At 56.4% G+C, this 16513-nt stretch overlaps 1 protein-coding gene across 1 annotated transcript in view; it reads right to left on the reverse strand.

Annotated features, from left to right (window-relative positions):
• Dlgap2 (DLG associated protein 2) overlaps positions 1–15443 on the reverse strand; it is a 243944-nt gene extending 228501 nt beyond the window's left edge. The window contains exons 1-2 of the mRNA XM_077792488.1: positions 15302–15443; positions 14619–14651 (exon numbers count right to left, since the gene is read on the reverse strand). Coding sequence (XP_077648614.1) covers positions 14619–14651; positions 15302–15443 — 175 coding nt within the window. The remainder of the gene's footprint in view (positions 1–14618; positions 14652–15301) is intronic.
• Between the last annotated feature and the right edge of the window lie 1070 nt (positions 15444–16513).

The following is a 16513-nucleotide window of genomic DNA, read 5'->3' on the forward strand; positions in this document are numbered from 1 at the left end:
GTGGCAGAGAAAGAGAGGTCAGAGCCCCACTCCACGTGTGCACGGCGGCTCCACGTGATCTGGTTCAGGCGTCTCTTTGCAAGAACCGAAAGCCCAAAGTGTTGGAAGAGACCACTGAGAAATCATTAGTGACAGGAAATGAAAATCGTCTGTTCCTCAAGAATTTCCACGAGCTGCCCTCCGCCACCCCTTCCCACCAGAATTACGTCCAGAATTAGGGTGCACGGCCTGAGCTTCCTAACTCACAGAACGGGGACTCAGCTGCCCTCATGGGTATTGCCCAGCACCCTGGGGCTGGGGCCACGTTAAGTTGATTTGGGAGGAAGATGGGTTTGGGAGCAGACCCCTCGCACAGATCTGCCTGTCTGGGAATGGAGCATGCTGCTTCCTGACCCCAGCTCCATGCAGGCACACCCAGCTGGAGCCCACCATGTGACATGCCTGCCCGTGCACTGTGGGCACCAGGTGTGGTTCCAGAATCAGCCCTTCTATATTCATTCTTCTACTCCACCTGCCTCCTGGCAAAACTGGTCATTTCCTTCTGACCCTACAAATCTGTCACAGCTCAGGCGTCCCTGGAATATCTGCAAATCTGTATCTATACATGGTAAAAAGATTAGACAAGCTCACGGTTCCATAGAAGGGGACTCGTCCAGTGAACCCCAGTAGACCACACAGTGGAGTAACACAGCTCTGAAAACCATCTTTAGAGGCACATTCAGAGCTGTAGAGCGGAGTTCACATTCCAAGCCGCGCAATCAGCTTGGACAATCTGCAGCCGCCTCACGCGAAGCGGTGCAGACCACATCACCCTCACCTACCACCTTCCTGGAAACTGCCTTGCTGGGAAAAGCCATGAAATGAAAACCTGACTACTTTTAATTTTCATCCTTTTTAATGTAAGAGTAGATAATTCTCCTTCCAACTCCAGAGACAGTTGTCACCAGTAGGCAACTCTCGACTCAGCAGCGTTTGTCACAAAGGCCACATTGGAATCAAACCAGTGCCACTGCCTGTCACAGCGCCAGCCTAGACGGGCGTGGAGGGGCGTGTGGCCGTTCGTCCCTGGGAGGTGGGTCAAAGCGCAGCCATCACTCATGCCCGAGGGGTTCCTCGTCTGGACCACAGCAGGGAAACACCTTGGGACAGCAGTCCTCAGGACTGGAGAGGGACGGGGAGGGACGAGCAGCCCTCCTGGGAGGGCCACCACCCAACCCGCAGCCCCATGGACACCAGGCGCTGGCCCAGCTGCCCCCGGCAGGTCTTGCATTGCTCCACAGGAGCTCTCGTGACCACCTGAAACTGCCCATGGTGTTGCGGGTGACAGCAGTCTCTATGATGGCACCTTTACACAGAGATAGGATATCTAGGAACCGCAGGGGCACGGTGCCCGGCAGGTGGCGGGGCAGCTCCTGTCTCTGTCTCACGTTGTGGATCTGCTCCTGGTTGATGAGGTTGAGGAAAACCATCAGAAAGATTAAAAGTCGCACTTACGTGGGACATATATAAATGAATTAATGTCTCCAAAAATGGAATATTGATTTTCACAAGAAGCTCATTTTACTTTAGTCCTTATAGAACTCTCCTAAATTCCTTATTTTGTGTGAGATGTTCTATACTGTTTAATTTGGGGGTTGGGAGAAAAGTGTCAGAAGCCCTAAATTCACAGATATTGACTTTAATCCGTTCCCTATAAACAACTTAGAAGTCCTGCCTTATCTCTGCCTTTGTTTTACCTAGAGGTCTGGGAGGAGAGTCATCTGGCTGCCCTGCTGTGTTCCCAAAGCTCAGTGTGAGGCGCTGTGAGGACGTGGGAGGTGAGGGACTAGATGAGGAGGTGCCACCTGATGGCTGGTGAACCCCTGAGCCGGAGTAACTGGGTGGCAGCTGCCAGGGTACGCCTGGAGGGGGCGGTCCCTGGGGCGAGCTTTGGGGACTGTGTTCCATCTCTGGTGGCAGAGCCCTCTCTGTGCCTCTTGTCCTGTCCTGGGCTCTGTCCTCCTCCCACCTCCCTCCATGACGTTCTGCCTCAGCGTGGCCCAGAACCGTGGAGTCGGCTGACCACGGACTTCAAGGTCTGATAAATGATCCCCAAGTGAATGTGTCCTCCCGGATGCTTTTCTTGTCAGGTCTTTGGGTCACAGTGACACAGAGATGCCGACACACTGGGAACTGACGCGCCTGCTGTGCCCGCACTGAGGAGACAGCCCACAGCCTCACAGAGGCCTGGTTGGCCTGTCCTGCCGCCCAGCCGGAGGCACAGCGCGCCCTTCTCGGCCACAGCTGAGTGTTCTCCCTGAACTCGAGCCAGTGTGGCATCTGGGGAGCCAGGCTGCCTTCCCGCCTCCTCGTACACGGAGAGGGTGGGTGTGCACAGCATCCACACTGCCGTGTCCCCAGGGCACGCTGGGCCCCGTGGCGAGGGAAGACAGAAACAGACAACCTCCTCAGGAGAGGAGCCCAGACCCCCGCTGCTCGGTCAGGTTTGGAAAGAGCTGGCCTGTTTCTACGCCCGTGTGTGTCCGTGTGTGCATCTGAGTGTGCGAGTACTTGTCTATGAGTGTGTGTCACACTGGGAACACAGGGCGTCACTATTTTAAATGATTTTATCTCCAAGTAAATTTAAGGTGTTTTAAGATAAAAGTAAACATAGAATTACACTAAATATAAATTTAAATTAGAATTTAATTAAATTTCTATTTTTTTGCATAAAATAAAAATACTGACTATTGTCGAATAAGCCTGATAGAGCTCATCCACCAAGATGACTTGGCATCATAAGCAATTTTACCACAAAGCTGTTATTTAAATCACTGAGATTTTCATATATAAAAAATGGGCATTGAGTGACTCGGGTTATTGATGGATATCAAAGGCACAAGAAGCAGATTCCTGGTGGTGTCCAAGGCTGAAGGAACAGATTCCTGGTGGTGTCCAAGGCAGGAGGGCAGGGGAGGAGCGGATTCCTGGTGGCGTCTAACCCAGCAGGGTCAGAAGAGCTCACTTCAAGTCCCATCTGGAGTGTCCCTCGAGGCCAGGACAGTCCCACTCTGAATGGTGCTCCCCGTCTTCTCTGGGGGTTCTCCAGCAGCTCATCTTAATGCAGCTTGAGTGCACAGTTGCAGCATGCACACCAGGTGGAGAATGTGAATCAAATTCAAATCAATCCAACATCTGTCTGCAGTGAACGCCAAGGGGCTCTAGAGGTCTGGGAGGCTTCCAAACGCATCCGCAGTCTGCCTGTCAGAACGCTCTCAGGCGTCTCCCCACGGAGCCCAGAACACCCTTCCATGTGCACACCACACTCACAGCTGGACACTGCTCACCACCTTCTGCACCTGGCCTCAGTCCAGAGACACCGACTGCTGCATGGGCACAGCATGGACCAGCAGGAGCCTTGTTGGCCCTGGCCACACATCATTGCAGCTGCTGGAGGGTAAGGTAGGGCTGACCTGTGCTCCTGGCTATGACTAATACATCAGGTGTCCACCAAAAGCTCACGTGTGAGCCACCAAGAGCATTCAGAGGTGAGATTATTGGACTGTGACAGCCTGAACCTGTGCATGAAATCCCCTTAGGGAGCTCTGCTGGGGGGTAACTGCAGAGGGGTGGGAGTGGCTGGAGGAGGTGGGTCCCTGGGGTGTGCCTTGGGGTTTCTATTTTGCCTCTGGTGAGAGGAGCTCTCTCGGCTTCCTGATTTCCATCTCCAGAGCTGCTTCCCTCTGCTGCGTCCTTTGCCATGATGCTCTGCCTCACCTTGGGCTCAGAGCTATGGATTCAGCTGTCTATGGACTGAGACCCCTGAAACCAGGAGCCAAAATAAACTCTTCCTCCTCTAAGTTGTGCCACTGGTGGGTCTTCTGGTCACAGTGAGCCAGCTGGCTCAAATGCACGCGCACACCCAGGCTTTGCGGCTGGAGTTGCCTGTGGGCCGTGGGCGCTGCAGGGTGGGTGGAGGTGAGGGCTCCCTGGCTGCCTGCAGCTCCACATCACCCCAGGCCACCTGCAGTGGGTGAGGCCTGCCTCTAAAGCAACCCCCACACAACTCACAGGGCAGGCAAGGGACTGTGGGCAGGAACTCGGGACACTGGGTCAGTGGTGGCACTGAAGAATCAAGAAACAGAACCCTTGCTCCAGGTCCCCACGCCTGGTCTGACTTTCATGGCCACAGATCTCCCTGAGTGTCCCCAGAGTCACGCAGGCCTGTGGAAGAGCTCCATGTGTGGCTTAGGGAATCCACGTGAACTTCCTGCGGGAGCCCACCGAGGCCTCACGGTGACGCGAGACCCAGTCACACAGTGGATCACTCTGAGGGTTCCTCCTAAGCTACATCCCAGAGAATCCCGACTACTTGCTCCAGAGACCAGGTAGGAGCTGGGTTTCCCTCAGGAGTCAGCAGCGTGTGCCCAAGGGCCTCCTTTTCCCTCCCCTGTCCCTCCGACACCTCCCCAGCCCAAGTGTGGATAATGGCAAGATCTGGGGAACAGCCACCATCCTGGTGACAAGGTGTGGGGGATGGCCATGGCCCTGGTGACAAGGTCTGGGGAACAGCCATCGTCCTGGTGGCAGGGTCTGGAGGACAGCCACGGCCCTGGTGCCAGGGGATGGCCACGGTCCTTCAGGGTCTTTGGCCACGTCCATGCCCAGAGGCTCGGCTCTGCTCCACCTCTCCTGAGCAGGTCTGCTGGGCCTGGCAGTCGGCTGCTGGACGTGAGGCTGCTGGGGGGGGGCTGCAAATGTCTGCTGTCCCCCACTGAGCCCAGTCCAACCGAGGCACAGCACGGGGTACTGTGTCCCTCACTGAGGTGCCTTCTGAGGTGTGACCATCAATGGAGACACTCAGGGGGGTAATATGACCTTCCACACACCTCTACTTTGTGAGTGACCACAACTCAATAGTGGCCTATCCATCACCTTGTCCAGGTCCCTCAGGTGTGAGGGGACACAGAAGGGCCACCCTTACTGTCCCTCAGGACCCCAGGGCTGACATGAGATGAGCTTCCCCCAACCCTGGTGGCCTCCAGCCTCAGCTTCCATGAGGCCAGTCCTTTGGCCTGGTGGGCGGGACACCGGGCTGGTCTCTGCATGCCTGGCTCCTGCACCCAGCTTCAGCTGCTGCTGCCGTGGGGGATTCCAGCCTTCCCTCGCTGCAGTGCCGAGCGTGTGCGAGGAGCAGCTCTCACCTGTGCCGAGGAAGGCGCTGCGCTGAGACTCGGGGAACGTCCCCCACTGGAATGCGAGGGAGAGTGGCAAGAACCCAGCTCATTCTCCCAGCCCTGAGCGCTGCTCCCGGAACCCATTCAGACACCACAGCCCCTGTGTTTGGAAACCATTTTTCTTAGAAACCCAGATGAATAATGACCACCCTCAGGGTACAGCCACTGGATTGTCTACCACCTGTTCAGCAACAGCTGGCCTGACTGTCTTCAGAGGAACTTCCTGAGCATCTCTGTGCTTCCCCAACTCCTGGGGCAAGTCCTGGCCAACAGACTTGGAATAAAACAGAGAGAGAATCCACAAATGGACAAGGAACTTCAGGCAGAGCAAGACACAGAACTCACTGACCCAGCAGTCTTGAGCACTACGCTAAACACTACAACGTTCAGTGTCCCTGGGACGCAGGGCCGCCTTCCCGACTTGTAGCCGGGCTCAGATTCAGGAGGGAGCAGAGTCGGCGCAAGGTCTGGAGGTCCAGGGAGGGAGCTGGCCTGGCCCCAGAGCTGCTTAGTGCACACCTATAGTCCTCATCCCCACATTTTATCTTCTGCAGAGCCATGATTTAGCTTATTTAAGTAATCGTTTGTCATCCGGCTTGGTCATGGTTAACCTTACAAGGTTTGCTACTGTCAATCTCATGGGGATGTGGCAGGTTCCATGAATCTAAACAAGGAACGGTCATTCCTCATGACAATTCTGGCATTTTGAATAACGACCTCCTGTTGGCCAGCGCTGCAACATGTCCAGTAACAGGGGTCAGTTTCTTGACAGAAAGTCGATGGTGCAGATTCAGAGCCAGGGCTAGGCCAACACACACGCCAGGGGGCAGCACCAGCCTTGAGCAGGCCCTGGGGAGCACAGGAGCACCACGAGGCCCAGCAGGCAGCCTCAAGTTGGCTCCAGGCCACTGGTCCAGCCCTTCCCCCTGGGCCAGAGCCTGCCACGTCCCAGGAAAGGAGATGACCCTGACGCAGGGCAGGGTCACAGGAGAAGACACACATTTGGAAACTGCTTTCAGAGCAACAGCAGGGTGCAGAGTCCTGCCAGTGAGCCAGGACAGGAGTGGTCACACCAGGGCCTCCCCAGGACAGGCAGTGGTCACACCAGGTCTCCCCAGGATGGCAGTGGTCATACCAGGTCTCCCCAGGACAGGCAGTGGTCACACGTGGTCATACCAGGGCCTCCCCAGGACGGGCAGTGGTCACACCAGGCTTCCCCAGGATGGCAGTGGTCACACCAGGCTTCCCCAGGACAGGCAGTAGTCACACCAGGGCCTCCCCAGGACAGGCAGTGGTCATACCAGGTCTCCCCAGGACGGCAGTGGTCACACCAGGTCTCCCCAGGATGGGCAGTGGTCACACCAGGCACTCCCCAGGATGGCAGTGGTCACACCAGGGCCTCCCCAGGACAGGCGGCGGTCACACAAGGGCCTCCCCAGGACAGGCAGTGGTCACACCAGGCCCTCCCCAGGACGGGCAGTGGTCACACCAGGTCTCCCCAGGATGGGCAGTGGTCACACCAGGTCTCCCCAGGATGGGCAGTGGTCACACCAGGTCTCCCCAGGATGGGCAGTGGTCACACCAGGGCCTCCCTAGGATGGGCAGTGGTCACACCAGGGCCTTCCTTACCCAGGTCTGCTGACTCCTTACCCCTGTTTCTAAAGGCTGCCAGAGATGCTTGCTCCTGCACAATGAGCCTGTTCTGCAGGGCCCTTAGGTCTCCAATCCCCTGGCTCAGGGCCATGCACATGGAGTCCCCTGTGCTGGGTGAGACACCCACTACCTTCAGATCTCACAACCATGGTCAGCAGGGACAGCTCTGGTCACGGCCAGGCTCTGAGCGGGAGGCAGGTGCACAGTGAGACGGGAAGAGCTTGGTGCAGGGGAAGGAGAGCCGGGAGGCACTCCCAGCAGCGGCAGCCAGAGCCCAAGGCCTTGGCCACCCGCCCCATCAGGAAGGGGGGGCTCTGAGATTCCCAGTCCCTCCAGAGCAAGCCGTGCCGCCTCTGCGCCTCTCGGAAACCAGGAGGAGCAAACGTCCAGCTTGTGCCTTCAGAGGGTGGCTCCCCCCTCCAGTGACTTCCTGTGACTGCCAGCCTGCTGGTCAATCCTGGCCCCTGCTTGGCTCTGCCCCAGGCCCACGGCTCGAGTTCTGGGTCATTACCTCACCAGATTGGTGGGGAGGAAACAGTGTTCTACGTTGGGCATTTCCTTCCAAGGTCGTTCTGCAGAGAGGCATGGCGTGAAGCCTGGGCCATTCATCACTCATCAGGCTGCTAATGAGAGGGAACCGCACAGCTAGGAAGGCACATCCATGACAACAGGGGCAGTCACACAGAGGGTCACACAGAGAAAGGAAGGTCCCAGCCTCAGCAGGGTTCCCCGTGGGCCGGCTTTCCCCAGGCGTCCTGTGCACCTGCCTATTGGAACACCCTCCCCAGTTTCTCCCCAGACCCTGTGGTGTCCTGGGCCTGTGCATCTGGGATGCTGGCAGGAAAATCAAAAGGGCCAGGGGCCAGCAGCTAGCCAGGAGGAGGACAAGCACCAGTGGGCAAGAAGGAGCCCAGGAGCCTCAGGATAGTCTGTCAGCACTCCCTCCGTGTAACGAAGGCTTCTCACCGGGCACGGTGGCACACACCTGTGTAAAGAAGGCTCCTCACTGGGCACCGCGGCCACACCTGTGGTCACAGCGGCTCAGGAGGCTGAGGCAGGAGGACCGTGAGCACAAAGCCAGCCCCAACCACCTAGTCAGGCCCTCAGCAACTCAGCAACCCTGTATCTTAATACAATGTAAAAAAGGGCAGGGGTTGGCTCAGTGGGTAGAAGCTCCAGTCTCCCTCGCCGATGGTCTCAGACCCATGGCTGACGCAGCTGCTCTGCAGGCCCTGTGAAGGCAGCCTCGATGCTCAGCCTGGCACCCGAGGAGGTAGGCGGGCAGCTGTGAGCCCCAGGGCCATGCTGCACACAAGCCTCCTGTCTTCAACAGTGTCTTGGCCCCTGCCTAGTGGGAGGGAGACCCCCAAATGATTCCGACAACACTGGCCAGTGGAGAGCTACAGGCACCCGCTAGGGAAACCAGGGGGTGAGTGGAGATGATCTAACTTCTGCAGAGGTACTTCATTCTCAGGAAATGTGTGTGCGCGCACACGCGCGCATGCACACACACACACACACACACACACACACACACACACACACACACTCCACACACAGCACTCCTCCTTCCCTGGTCCTCCCAGCCCTCAGAGCTGACCAAACCCAGGAGCCGCAGGTCACTGCCGGTGACCAATATACAGGGCACGTGCTTTGTGCAGCTCCTTGGTTGGAGGAGATTGACGGGGTAGAGGGTGGCCACCTGGCCAGAGCATAGACTTTGAAGGTGGAACTCGTCCTGTGGACAATGAGGAACCTGACAAAATTTGAGGAAGGAAATGGTGGAATCTTACCTCTCCTTCAGAGGTAGGGACACATCTGGCCATAGCATCAGGGTGACCAGGCGCAATTCTCAGGGCTTCTGAGGACCCCAGGGAGGAGAAAGCAGAGGTGCTGCCTCCTGCTCCACCCTGCCCCACCCAGAGAATGTCACCAGGTGTGCCCAAGTCCATCCGGAAACCAAGAGGGGCCTGAGTTTCTGCAGGTGTTTTCACTCAAAAGCAGGGCTGCTCGGGTGAGGACGTGCTGAACTTCCACACGCCACAGGAGTAGCCGGCCCCAGGTCCAGCACCACCCTGAACTCGCGCTCCTGGCTGGGTGGACAGCGCCCCAGGGCGGTACCAGGCGCGAGCTCGTCTGATCTGGCTGGTGTGACCAGCAAGCCCCTGTGCCCACGGACAGGGCACGTGTGTCACAGCGTTGGGTGCGACTTCCTCCCTCTAGCCCTTCGTTTCCAGTGCAGACACGGAGCTGCAGCCTCCTGGAGCACTAGTGAACGGTCTCCACCTCTCAGGACTCGAGTCCTGCCACGGTGCATTCTGTGCTCTGCTTCCTGCCCCTGCCTGCTCCCTGCTGCACTGAGAGCCACACTGAACTGGGGCACCTTACTCCCCGACCATCTCGGCAACCTTGGACCTCACTCCAGTGTCATCTGGCATCCATCCCGATGACAGAGACCCCCTGAAAGTCACCACATTGCAGGCAGTTTGTCCTCGTGCTTCCTCTGGCTACATTCAACATTATCTGCATCATATTCTGAAGTTCCACTTTGTGAAATGTGAGTGTATTTTATGTGCTGTTGGTCTTGGGAGCCTTTAGATCAGGAGGACAGGTTAACACCCCCCTTCTCTCCACTCTGACTTCACGTCGGTGCTTCCAGGCCCACCTTCCAGGAACTCGGCTCTTCTTTCCTATTATCTTTATGTCTCCCATGCAAGGCTCTAGGTGATGTCCTCAAGCCTATTTTCTAGTTTGCTCTTTCTCTCTCCAGCTCCGTCTAGCCCACTTTACAGAGACCACACGGAAGCCAATTCTAATCATGGTTCTAGCTCTTCAGTTTGATTTTAACCTCTTTTTCATACCAGCTTACGTTTGGAGTTCGTTTCGTTTTAAAAGGAAATTCATTCAATAATCTTAAGCATGCCCCCTGCCCATGCTGCCTGCTGTTCCCAGTGTGTGGCTAGCTCATTCTTGAGTTGCCCTACCTTCTCGCCCCCTGAGGTTTTTTTATTTGGGCTGTGACCCTATATTCTAAGCTTATCTAGAGTAGGTGCTCATCCATGGAGGGGGTGGCCCCTGCCCTGGGCATCAGAGGCTCTGTCCCCCAGAGCCTTGGTTGCTGAGGGTCCTGTTCACAGACCTTACCCCGCAGTTGCTCCTCAGTGCCCAGGTGGTGGGCACGCAGAGCTGGCCCCTGCACCTGTGGTGAGCGTTTCTGTGGGAGAGTCATGCTCCACGCATAGCTTAGGGCGAGGGATGAACTGCTGCTACACTTTCCTGGCCAGTGGTTTTCTGTTTGTCTCCTCACACACGGGGAGGTTCGCTGACCACATCTAACTACGGGGCTCAGGCCGGGTGCCTCCCTCCACCGCCTGGGCTCAAGGGGCCACCGCGTCCCTGGGGCTGCAGCATGCTGCACCAGCCTGGTTCTTTCTGGACTGGGTTTCTCAGCCTGGCTCAGGGCCCTTCCTGGGGCTGGGTTCTTTCCTTCTCTCATTCAAGCGATGCAGTGAGGTGAGCGTCGCTGTGCCACACAGCAGCACAGTAGTGTGTTCAGTGGGAAGGGCAGTTCCTGCATCCACTCTGACCTCCACCTCTCCACGGCCCGTCACCCTGGACTTTCAGGACACTAAAACAGGGACAACTCTGGGGCCCTGGGAGACCAGCTGCATGGCTTTGCAGCTCCCACGTGACACTGGTTTCTCTGGAAGCCTGGCCATGCCGAGAACTTTGTGGTGTGGGTCAGCTTCCCCTCCCCATTGAAGAGTGGCCTTCAGGAAGGCATCCCTGTCCAAAGCACGATTCAAAGGCACACATGTCTCCTGGGGGGAGTGTGCAGCAGCCACCCCTATGTCTCCAGAGAGGGGGAAAGAGGGACGCTGTGGGGGCAGAAGGGCAGCCATGTCCACTGTTCCAAAGCAGCCTCGGCACCGAATCTGGACGTGACTTATCAAGATGACTCTTACACAGGCACAAAAACAAAAAGGAGTCTCCCACTGTCCAGAGTCACTGTGGGGAGAACCTCCGGTTTCTCATGTTAAAAAGTCAAGAATAAGAGTCTGCTTAGGGGGCTGGCCATGTGGCTCAAGCGGTAACGCGCTCACCTGGCATGTGAGGGGCGCTGGGTTTGATCCTCAGCACCACATAAAATAAAATAAAGATGTTGTGTGTCCCGAAAACTGAAAAATAAATATTAAAAACTCTCTCTCTCTCTCTCCCTCTCCAAAAAAAAAAAAGATTCTGCTTAGCACAGGAATCCCCTGCTATTTCCTAACCGTGCACAGTGAAGGGGGAAGAGGTACTTCTGTTTCTTTCTTTCCATGCTAAATATAAGATTCCATAAAAAATTCCCAGAGCAGCATGTGATTTGTGTGTTTTTAAAGGATTGAAATAAATACAAAACAAAATAACAATAGATTTAGATGGGTAGAGTTTACCTTAAGCTTTTAAAGATTGTTTTAAAAACCTGCATTTTGCTTTTGGCTGGAGTTTCTACCAACGTTTCCCGAGTAGTCCAGTGTGTGTGGATGCCACCACAAGTAGCCACTTCTCCCTGGAGTCACAATCTCAGGCATCTACTTCTGAGGACTTGTAAGCTGAAATGCGTCCCAGTGATCTTGCCACGACTCCTGCACGCCAAGTGGGCGTCCTAACAGCTCGTCTCTTAGTTTCACTTCGGCTAAGCAGCATGGGTCTGAGCCGCTGTCCGCACACTGGAGAGGAGTGTGGTAAGTGCTAGCCTCCATCATCATTACCCATCTTCCACATTACAACATCTATTTGCCGGGAAGGAAAATTAACCATAAAACGTAGGCAAAGACATGTCCATGAGCCGGCATCTGCGGCCCTGCCAAATACCTGTATTTTTGTCCCGTAGTCTTACTAATACGCAAATGGTAGCTATCATGCACCTGTCAATGAAGTTTGAAAATTATTTACACTCTTAAATAATCTCTCTGCATCAAATTGACAGATGGTACAGGAATTTTTGCTGGTTGAGATAAACTAACAGTAGTTCTCTTGTTATATGGCCAGTAAATTCACTGTTTAAAATTAACAGGAAAAGCAAGGAAAATGATACGAATTGAGGCATCTCAGAATTAAATTGGCAAGTTATTATAACAACTGAAATTGTTCTTAGTAATCTTATTTATCTGTTTTAAGATGGGTCTCTGCAGTAGTGGTGGGTCTGCACACAACTAAAAGACCCCCACACTTCAGGTGGACCCACACCTCCAGGACTCACAGCTGGGTGACCTCTGTATTTTGAATCAAAAGAAAGACGCCCGTAAATAGCAGCAGATCCAAAAGCATCACCCCTCATAGAAACAGTCCTCCAAGTCTCAGGAGCTTGCAGTATAGGTGGGCAAAGGCTTGTACGTGGAAGTTCCTGTCTACCCTTTATAACACTTAGAACTTGGGGCACCCTGAAAACCAGGACCTGCCACTCTAGGGGCTACAGCTGTAGAATTCTGAGGCCTCTGGGGTCCTATAAATGGCCCTTCTTGACTCATTTGCTCCACAGGCATTATTCTCTGAGACAATGCCCATCATCCAATCTTCACTGAGGAACACTCTCTCCAACAGATGGTGTTCCACCCACCCTGGAAGGCACAAGGCTGCTAACAGCTTCAAACATGGGGGAGAAACGCTGGTGCTCAACTCGGGACCTCAGGAGAGGTGCGCCAGCTCGGAGCTGCTCGGTGTCCAGGCCTGGCCCTGACCTCTCCTGCACAGAGGGTCTGTGAGCTAGCTCATAGGTGCTGCCGAAGCAATGACTGAACCAAAGCAGAGTCCAGATTCCGCTCCCTGCACCCAACCAGCTCTCAGACTGATTACTTAATGATTTAAAATGTATGAATATTCATCTGACAGTGCGTCTCAAAGATAAGGCAGAGCCGAGGCAGCCCTTCCTGGCTGTCTCTGATCTAGAGCAATTCTGCCCGCATATCTGAGCCCCAGGAGACCCCAGGACACGTGTCACCTCAGGGAGCAGGGGAGGCAGGAGCAGCCAGCCCCCACTGCCCTCATCCCATGCCCCACAGACCCCCACCTCAGCCGGGCGGTCCTCCTTGCCCCACGGTCTCCTCTGGCCAGACAGCCGGGCTCCTTCTCCGGGAGTCCATCCATCCTCTAGGGCAGTGATGGACACCCTGGGTCCCTCTCCTGTGATGCACAGCTCAACTGGCACTGCTGAGGTGGGTGGTGTGCAGATTAAACCAGGGCAGGGGACAGGCGCCCCAGGCCACCAGGTGGGCATGCTGCTGGGATGACTCAGGTGTGGGGCTGGGAACCTGGAGCAGAGCCACCCACTCCTCTGAGTACCAGTGCACTGCACATCTCGGGTCAGCCCAGGAGACCGGTGGGCCTGGGCTCCACATGACTGCCCAGAACCTTCACAGAAATGGCCCGACACCCACCGTGGTGAGTGCGCTGCGGCCTGCAACCCCCTCCTCAGCATGATTCGCCACAGCTCACTGCCACCCAACAGCACTGAGCCACGTGCAGTGGGGGACGATCCACGCAGCACACAGCCCTGGGCAGGACACAGGCGTGCGTTATCAGGAGCAGCAGATGGGAGCAGCCTGGGGACACATGTCCACTTCTCCAGCACAGGAGCACCCAGAGCTTCCCACAGGGCACGGACAGCCAGACAGGAGGCCCAGCCGGCACACGCTCCTGGGTGGGAAATACAGGAACAGCCATAGGGGCAGACACGTGGGGGACCTCACAGCTCACATCTGCCTTGGCACCCTCAGGACACATGCCCCCACCCACGGTCCCTATTCTGAGAAGCCCTGAGTCCAGCCACAGAAGCTTTATGCAAAAGAGAAGCTCACGACATTAAGATGTGGGCTACTGACTTCACCTTTGATGCTTCTAGGCAGGTACAAGCGCTCAGCGGCACCAGGAACAGCAGAAGCCCTGGTCCATGCCCCAGTTACCTCCCAGGTGAGGAAACCACGTGTGGTAGAATTTCCAAGTTAGTCTGCATTCTCTTGTTTCTCATTTTCGGGTCAGATCTAGGTGGCTCCAAGCTGCACTGAGCAAACTAGTCCCCGCAGCCGTTCTGCGGGAGCTTGGGCACCCGCAGGCAGGCCGGGCCAGGCTGTCTCCCCAGGCCCTGGGACTGCCTGTTTCCAAACCCGTTGGCATCTTTCTGCTGAGAGCAGACTCAGAACCAGAACCCAGCTTAACTGGAGTCCCCACCCTGGGGTGAGAGTTTGCATGCTCCTCCGTGCCCCAATCCTGCATTGAAACCCTGCCCAGTCTGGCTTTTGCTATCTTGGAACATAGCTAACAAATGGTCAGTTCAGAAGACCCACTTTCAAGTGTGCCCTGGACACTCAAGACTCCAGCTGGAGTTCAAACTCCGTCAACGGCCAGGGACGGCCAGCAAGGGCCCACATGCCACTCGGTTCCAAACACTGATTGTCCCTGGCACCTTCAGTAATATATTTAAAGCCAATAAATATGTTTTGATATCTATTATTTGTAGAAACATAGCTAAAATTTGCAAATCAAAAACAGAGAAAGAAAGAAAAGAAAGGATTGCCTTTGGCTGTGGCACTGGTGCTTCCCCGCCCGGCGCTCAGGGCCTTACCTGACTTCACTCAGTTTCCATCAACACCACAAAGAACACCCTTCCAATGCCGCCTTCTCTAAGGAGCCCCAGCTTCCGTCCACACCCATGCAACCTCACCCCCGGGCATCCCCACCTGAGCAGGTGGACAGGGCAGGAGTACTCACCTTCCGGCTCCCCGCAGAGGGTGCACTGCGACTCTGCAACAGAACAGAGAGAAGGGTCACTCCCGGAGCGCAGCCGCAGGGCCCATCACACGCACAGCCACACGCCGCAGCTCCACGGACGGGGAGCAGCTGGCCACGCCAGAGTCTGGAGACCTCGGCAGACACTGCCATCCCGCCCTGGCACTTCAGCAGGCTTTCCCCAGAACCACCCGACAGATGTCTTCTGTGTTACATTGCATTAAAGTAATGACCTCACTCTACCACAGGCACAGGCCCAGTCAGATTCACTGTCGTCCCTGCGCCCGGCTCAGCACACTCAAGCTACTTGACGGAAAAAGAATGGTCTATTTCACCACTTAATTTCAATATTTAAATCTTACTTTGCCTAAAACTCTGTTGTATCTCCTTTCAGACACATGAATCATGAGCAAAGGTAAAACATATTTTGGTAGAAACACTAAAATCTACAAATATGGGTGGAAGCCTCCACAAAGAGGCCCATGGCTTCATGTCCGGCTCCGCAGAACCAAGGAAGGTGCCAGGCACCATGACCTTGACCCTCAGGCTGTGAGACGCAAGGGCACAGAGGTGGGAGGGAAGCAGGATCTGGCCACCGTCACCTCTCCTGTGGGACTCTGGGGCAGGGGACCCTGCAGCCCTGACCCAGGCACAGTGATGTTCACCGCAGGGCTGGGAGGAACCAAGGAGCCCTTGTGTCCACTGGGACGGCGGCTGGGACGGTCCTGGCCACACTGGCTGCTGGGCCCGCACCACCAGGCAAGCACGCACTCCATCCCACTGGCAGCCCAGGGCCAGGGGAGGCATGGCCACGGGGGAAACTGGGGACAAGCTGTGGGCAGGAGAAGGGAACAGCCACACCCAGGAGGCCTGGGGAGGGGGGCCAAGCAGGGCTGCAGCCTCGCCTGCAGGAGCCTCCTGAAGGGGTTCGTGGCAGGGGCTGGGGACATCTGGACACTGGGGAGCTGCACATGGGGTCTCTTCTGGACGAGAAGCAGGAGGGAGCCTCTTATTCACTGTCATGTGCTGGCCTTTGTGGGCAGTGGGAGGGAAGGGGGCCCCAGGTAGCAGGGTTGGGAGATCACAGCCTGGGCCCACAGTGGGCAGTGGGAGGGAGGGGGCCCCTGGTGGAGGGGCTGGGAGACCACGGCCTGGGCCCACAGTGGGCAGTGGGACGGGAGAGGGCCCCAGGCAGGGGGGCTGGGAGATCACAGCCTGGGCCCACAGTGGGCAGTGGGACGGGAGAGGGCCCCAGGCAGGGGGGCTGGGAGACCACAGCCTGGGCCCACAGTGGACAGTGGGAAGGGAGAGGGCCCTAGGCAGAGGGGCTGGGAGTCCACGGCCTGGGCCCACAGTGGACAGTGGGAGGAGAGGGGGCCACTAGGGACTGGACATCCACACTGTACTATGTTCCTGGAACAGGCTTCTAACCTGATTCTGGACCACACTCTGCCATTAGGGACGCAGCCCAGGGTCGGCCTCACACGCAGCCCAGGCCACATCTTCAGGAACTAGCCATGGGCCGGCCCAGCCAGGATGGGGCACACCTCCCCGCCTCCTCTACAGAGGCCGACTGAGCCTCCCAGGGCCGCCCTGGGTTATCAGCGAGGTGGCGAGGTCTGTGCTCTTTCCAGTGGATGCATTTGGGGAAGCAAATCTGCGTGGAAGCAGTTGACTCCAGAGAGCACCAAGGCTCAGTGTGCGGGATCTGGGACAAATGCCAGCACACAGGAGCCGCCAGCCTGCCACTGGGAGGCCCGTGGGGCATCCCGCTCCCTGTTCTACAGGTCAGTCTCCAGAAGCAAAGCCACCTGCCATGGGCTGGCTGACCTCACCAAGCACACTCCAGACGGTAATGACCCCACGCCACTGAAGAC

The sequence above is a fragment of the Urocitellus parryii genome, chromosome 14 (assembly GCF_045843805.1).
Source record: "Urocitellus parryii isolate mUroPar1 chromosome 14, mUroPar1.hap1, whole genome shotgun sequence".
NCBI lineage: Eukaryota > Metazoa > Chordata > Mammalia > Rodentia > Sciuridae > Urocitellus > Urocitellus parryii.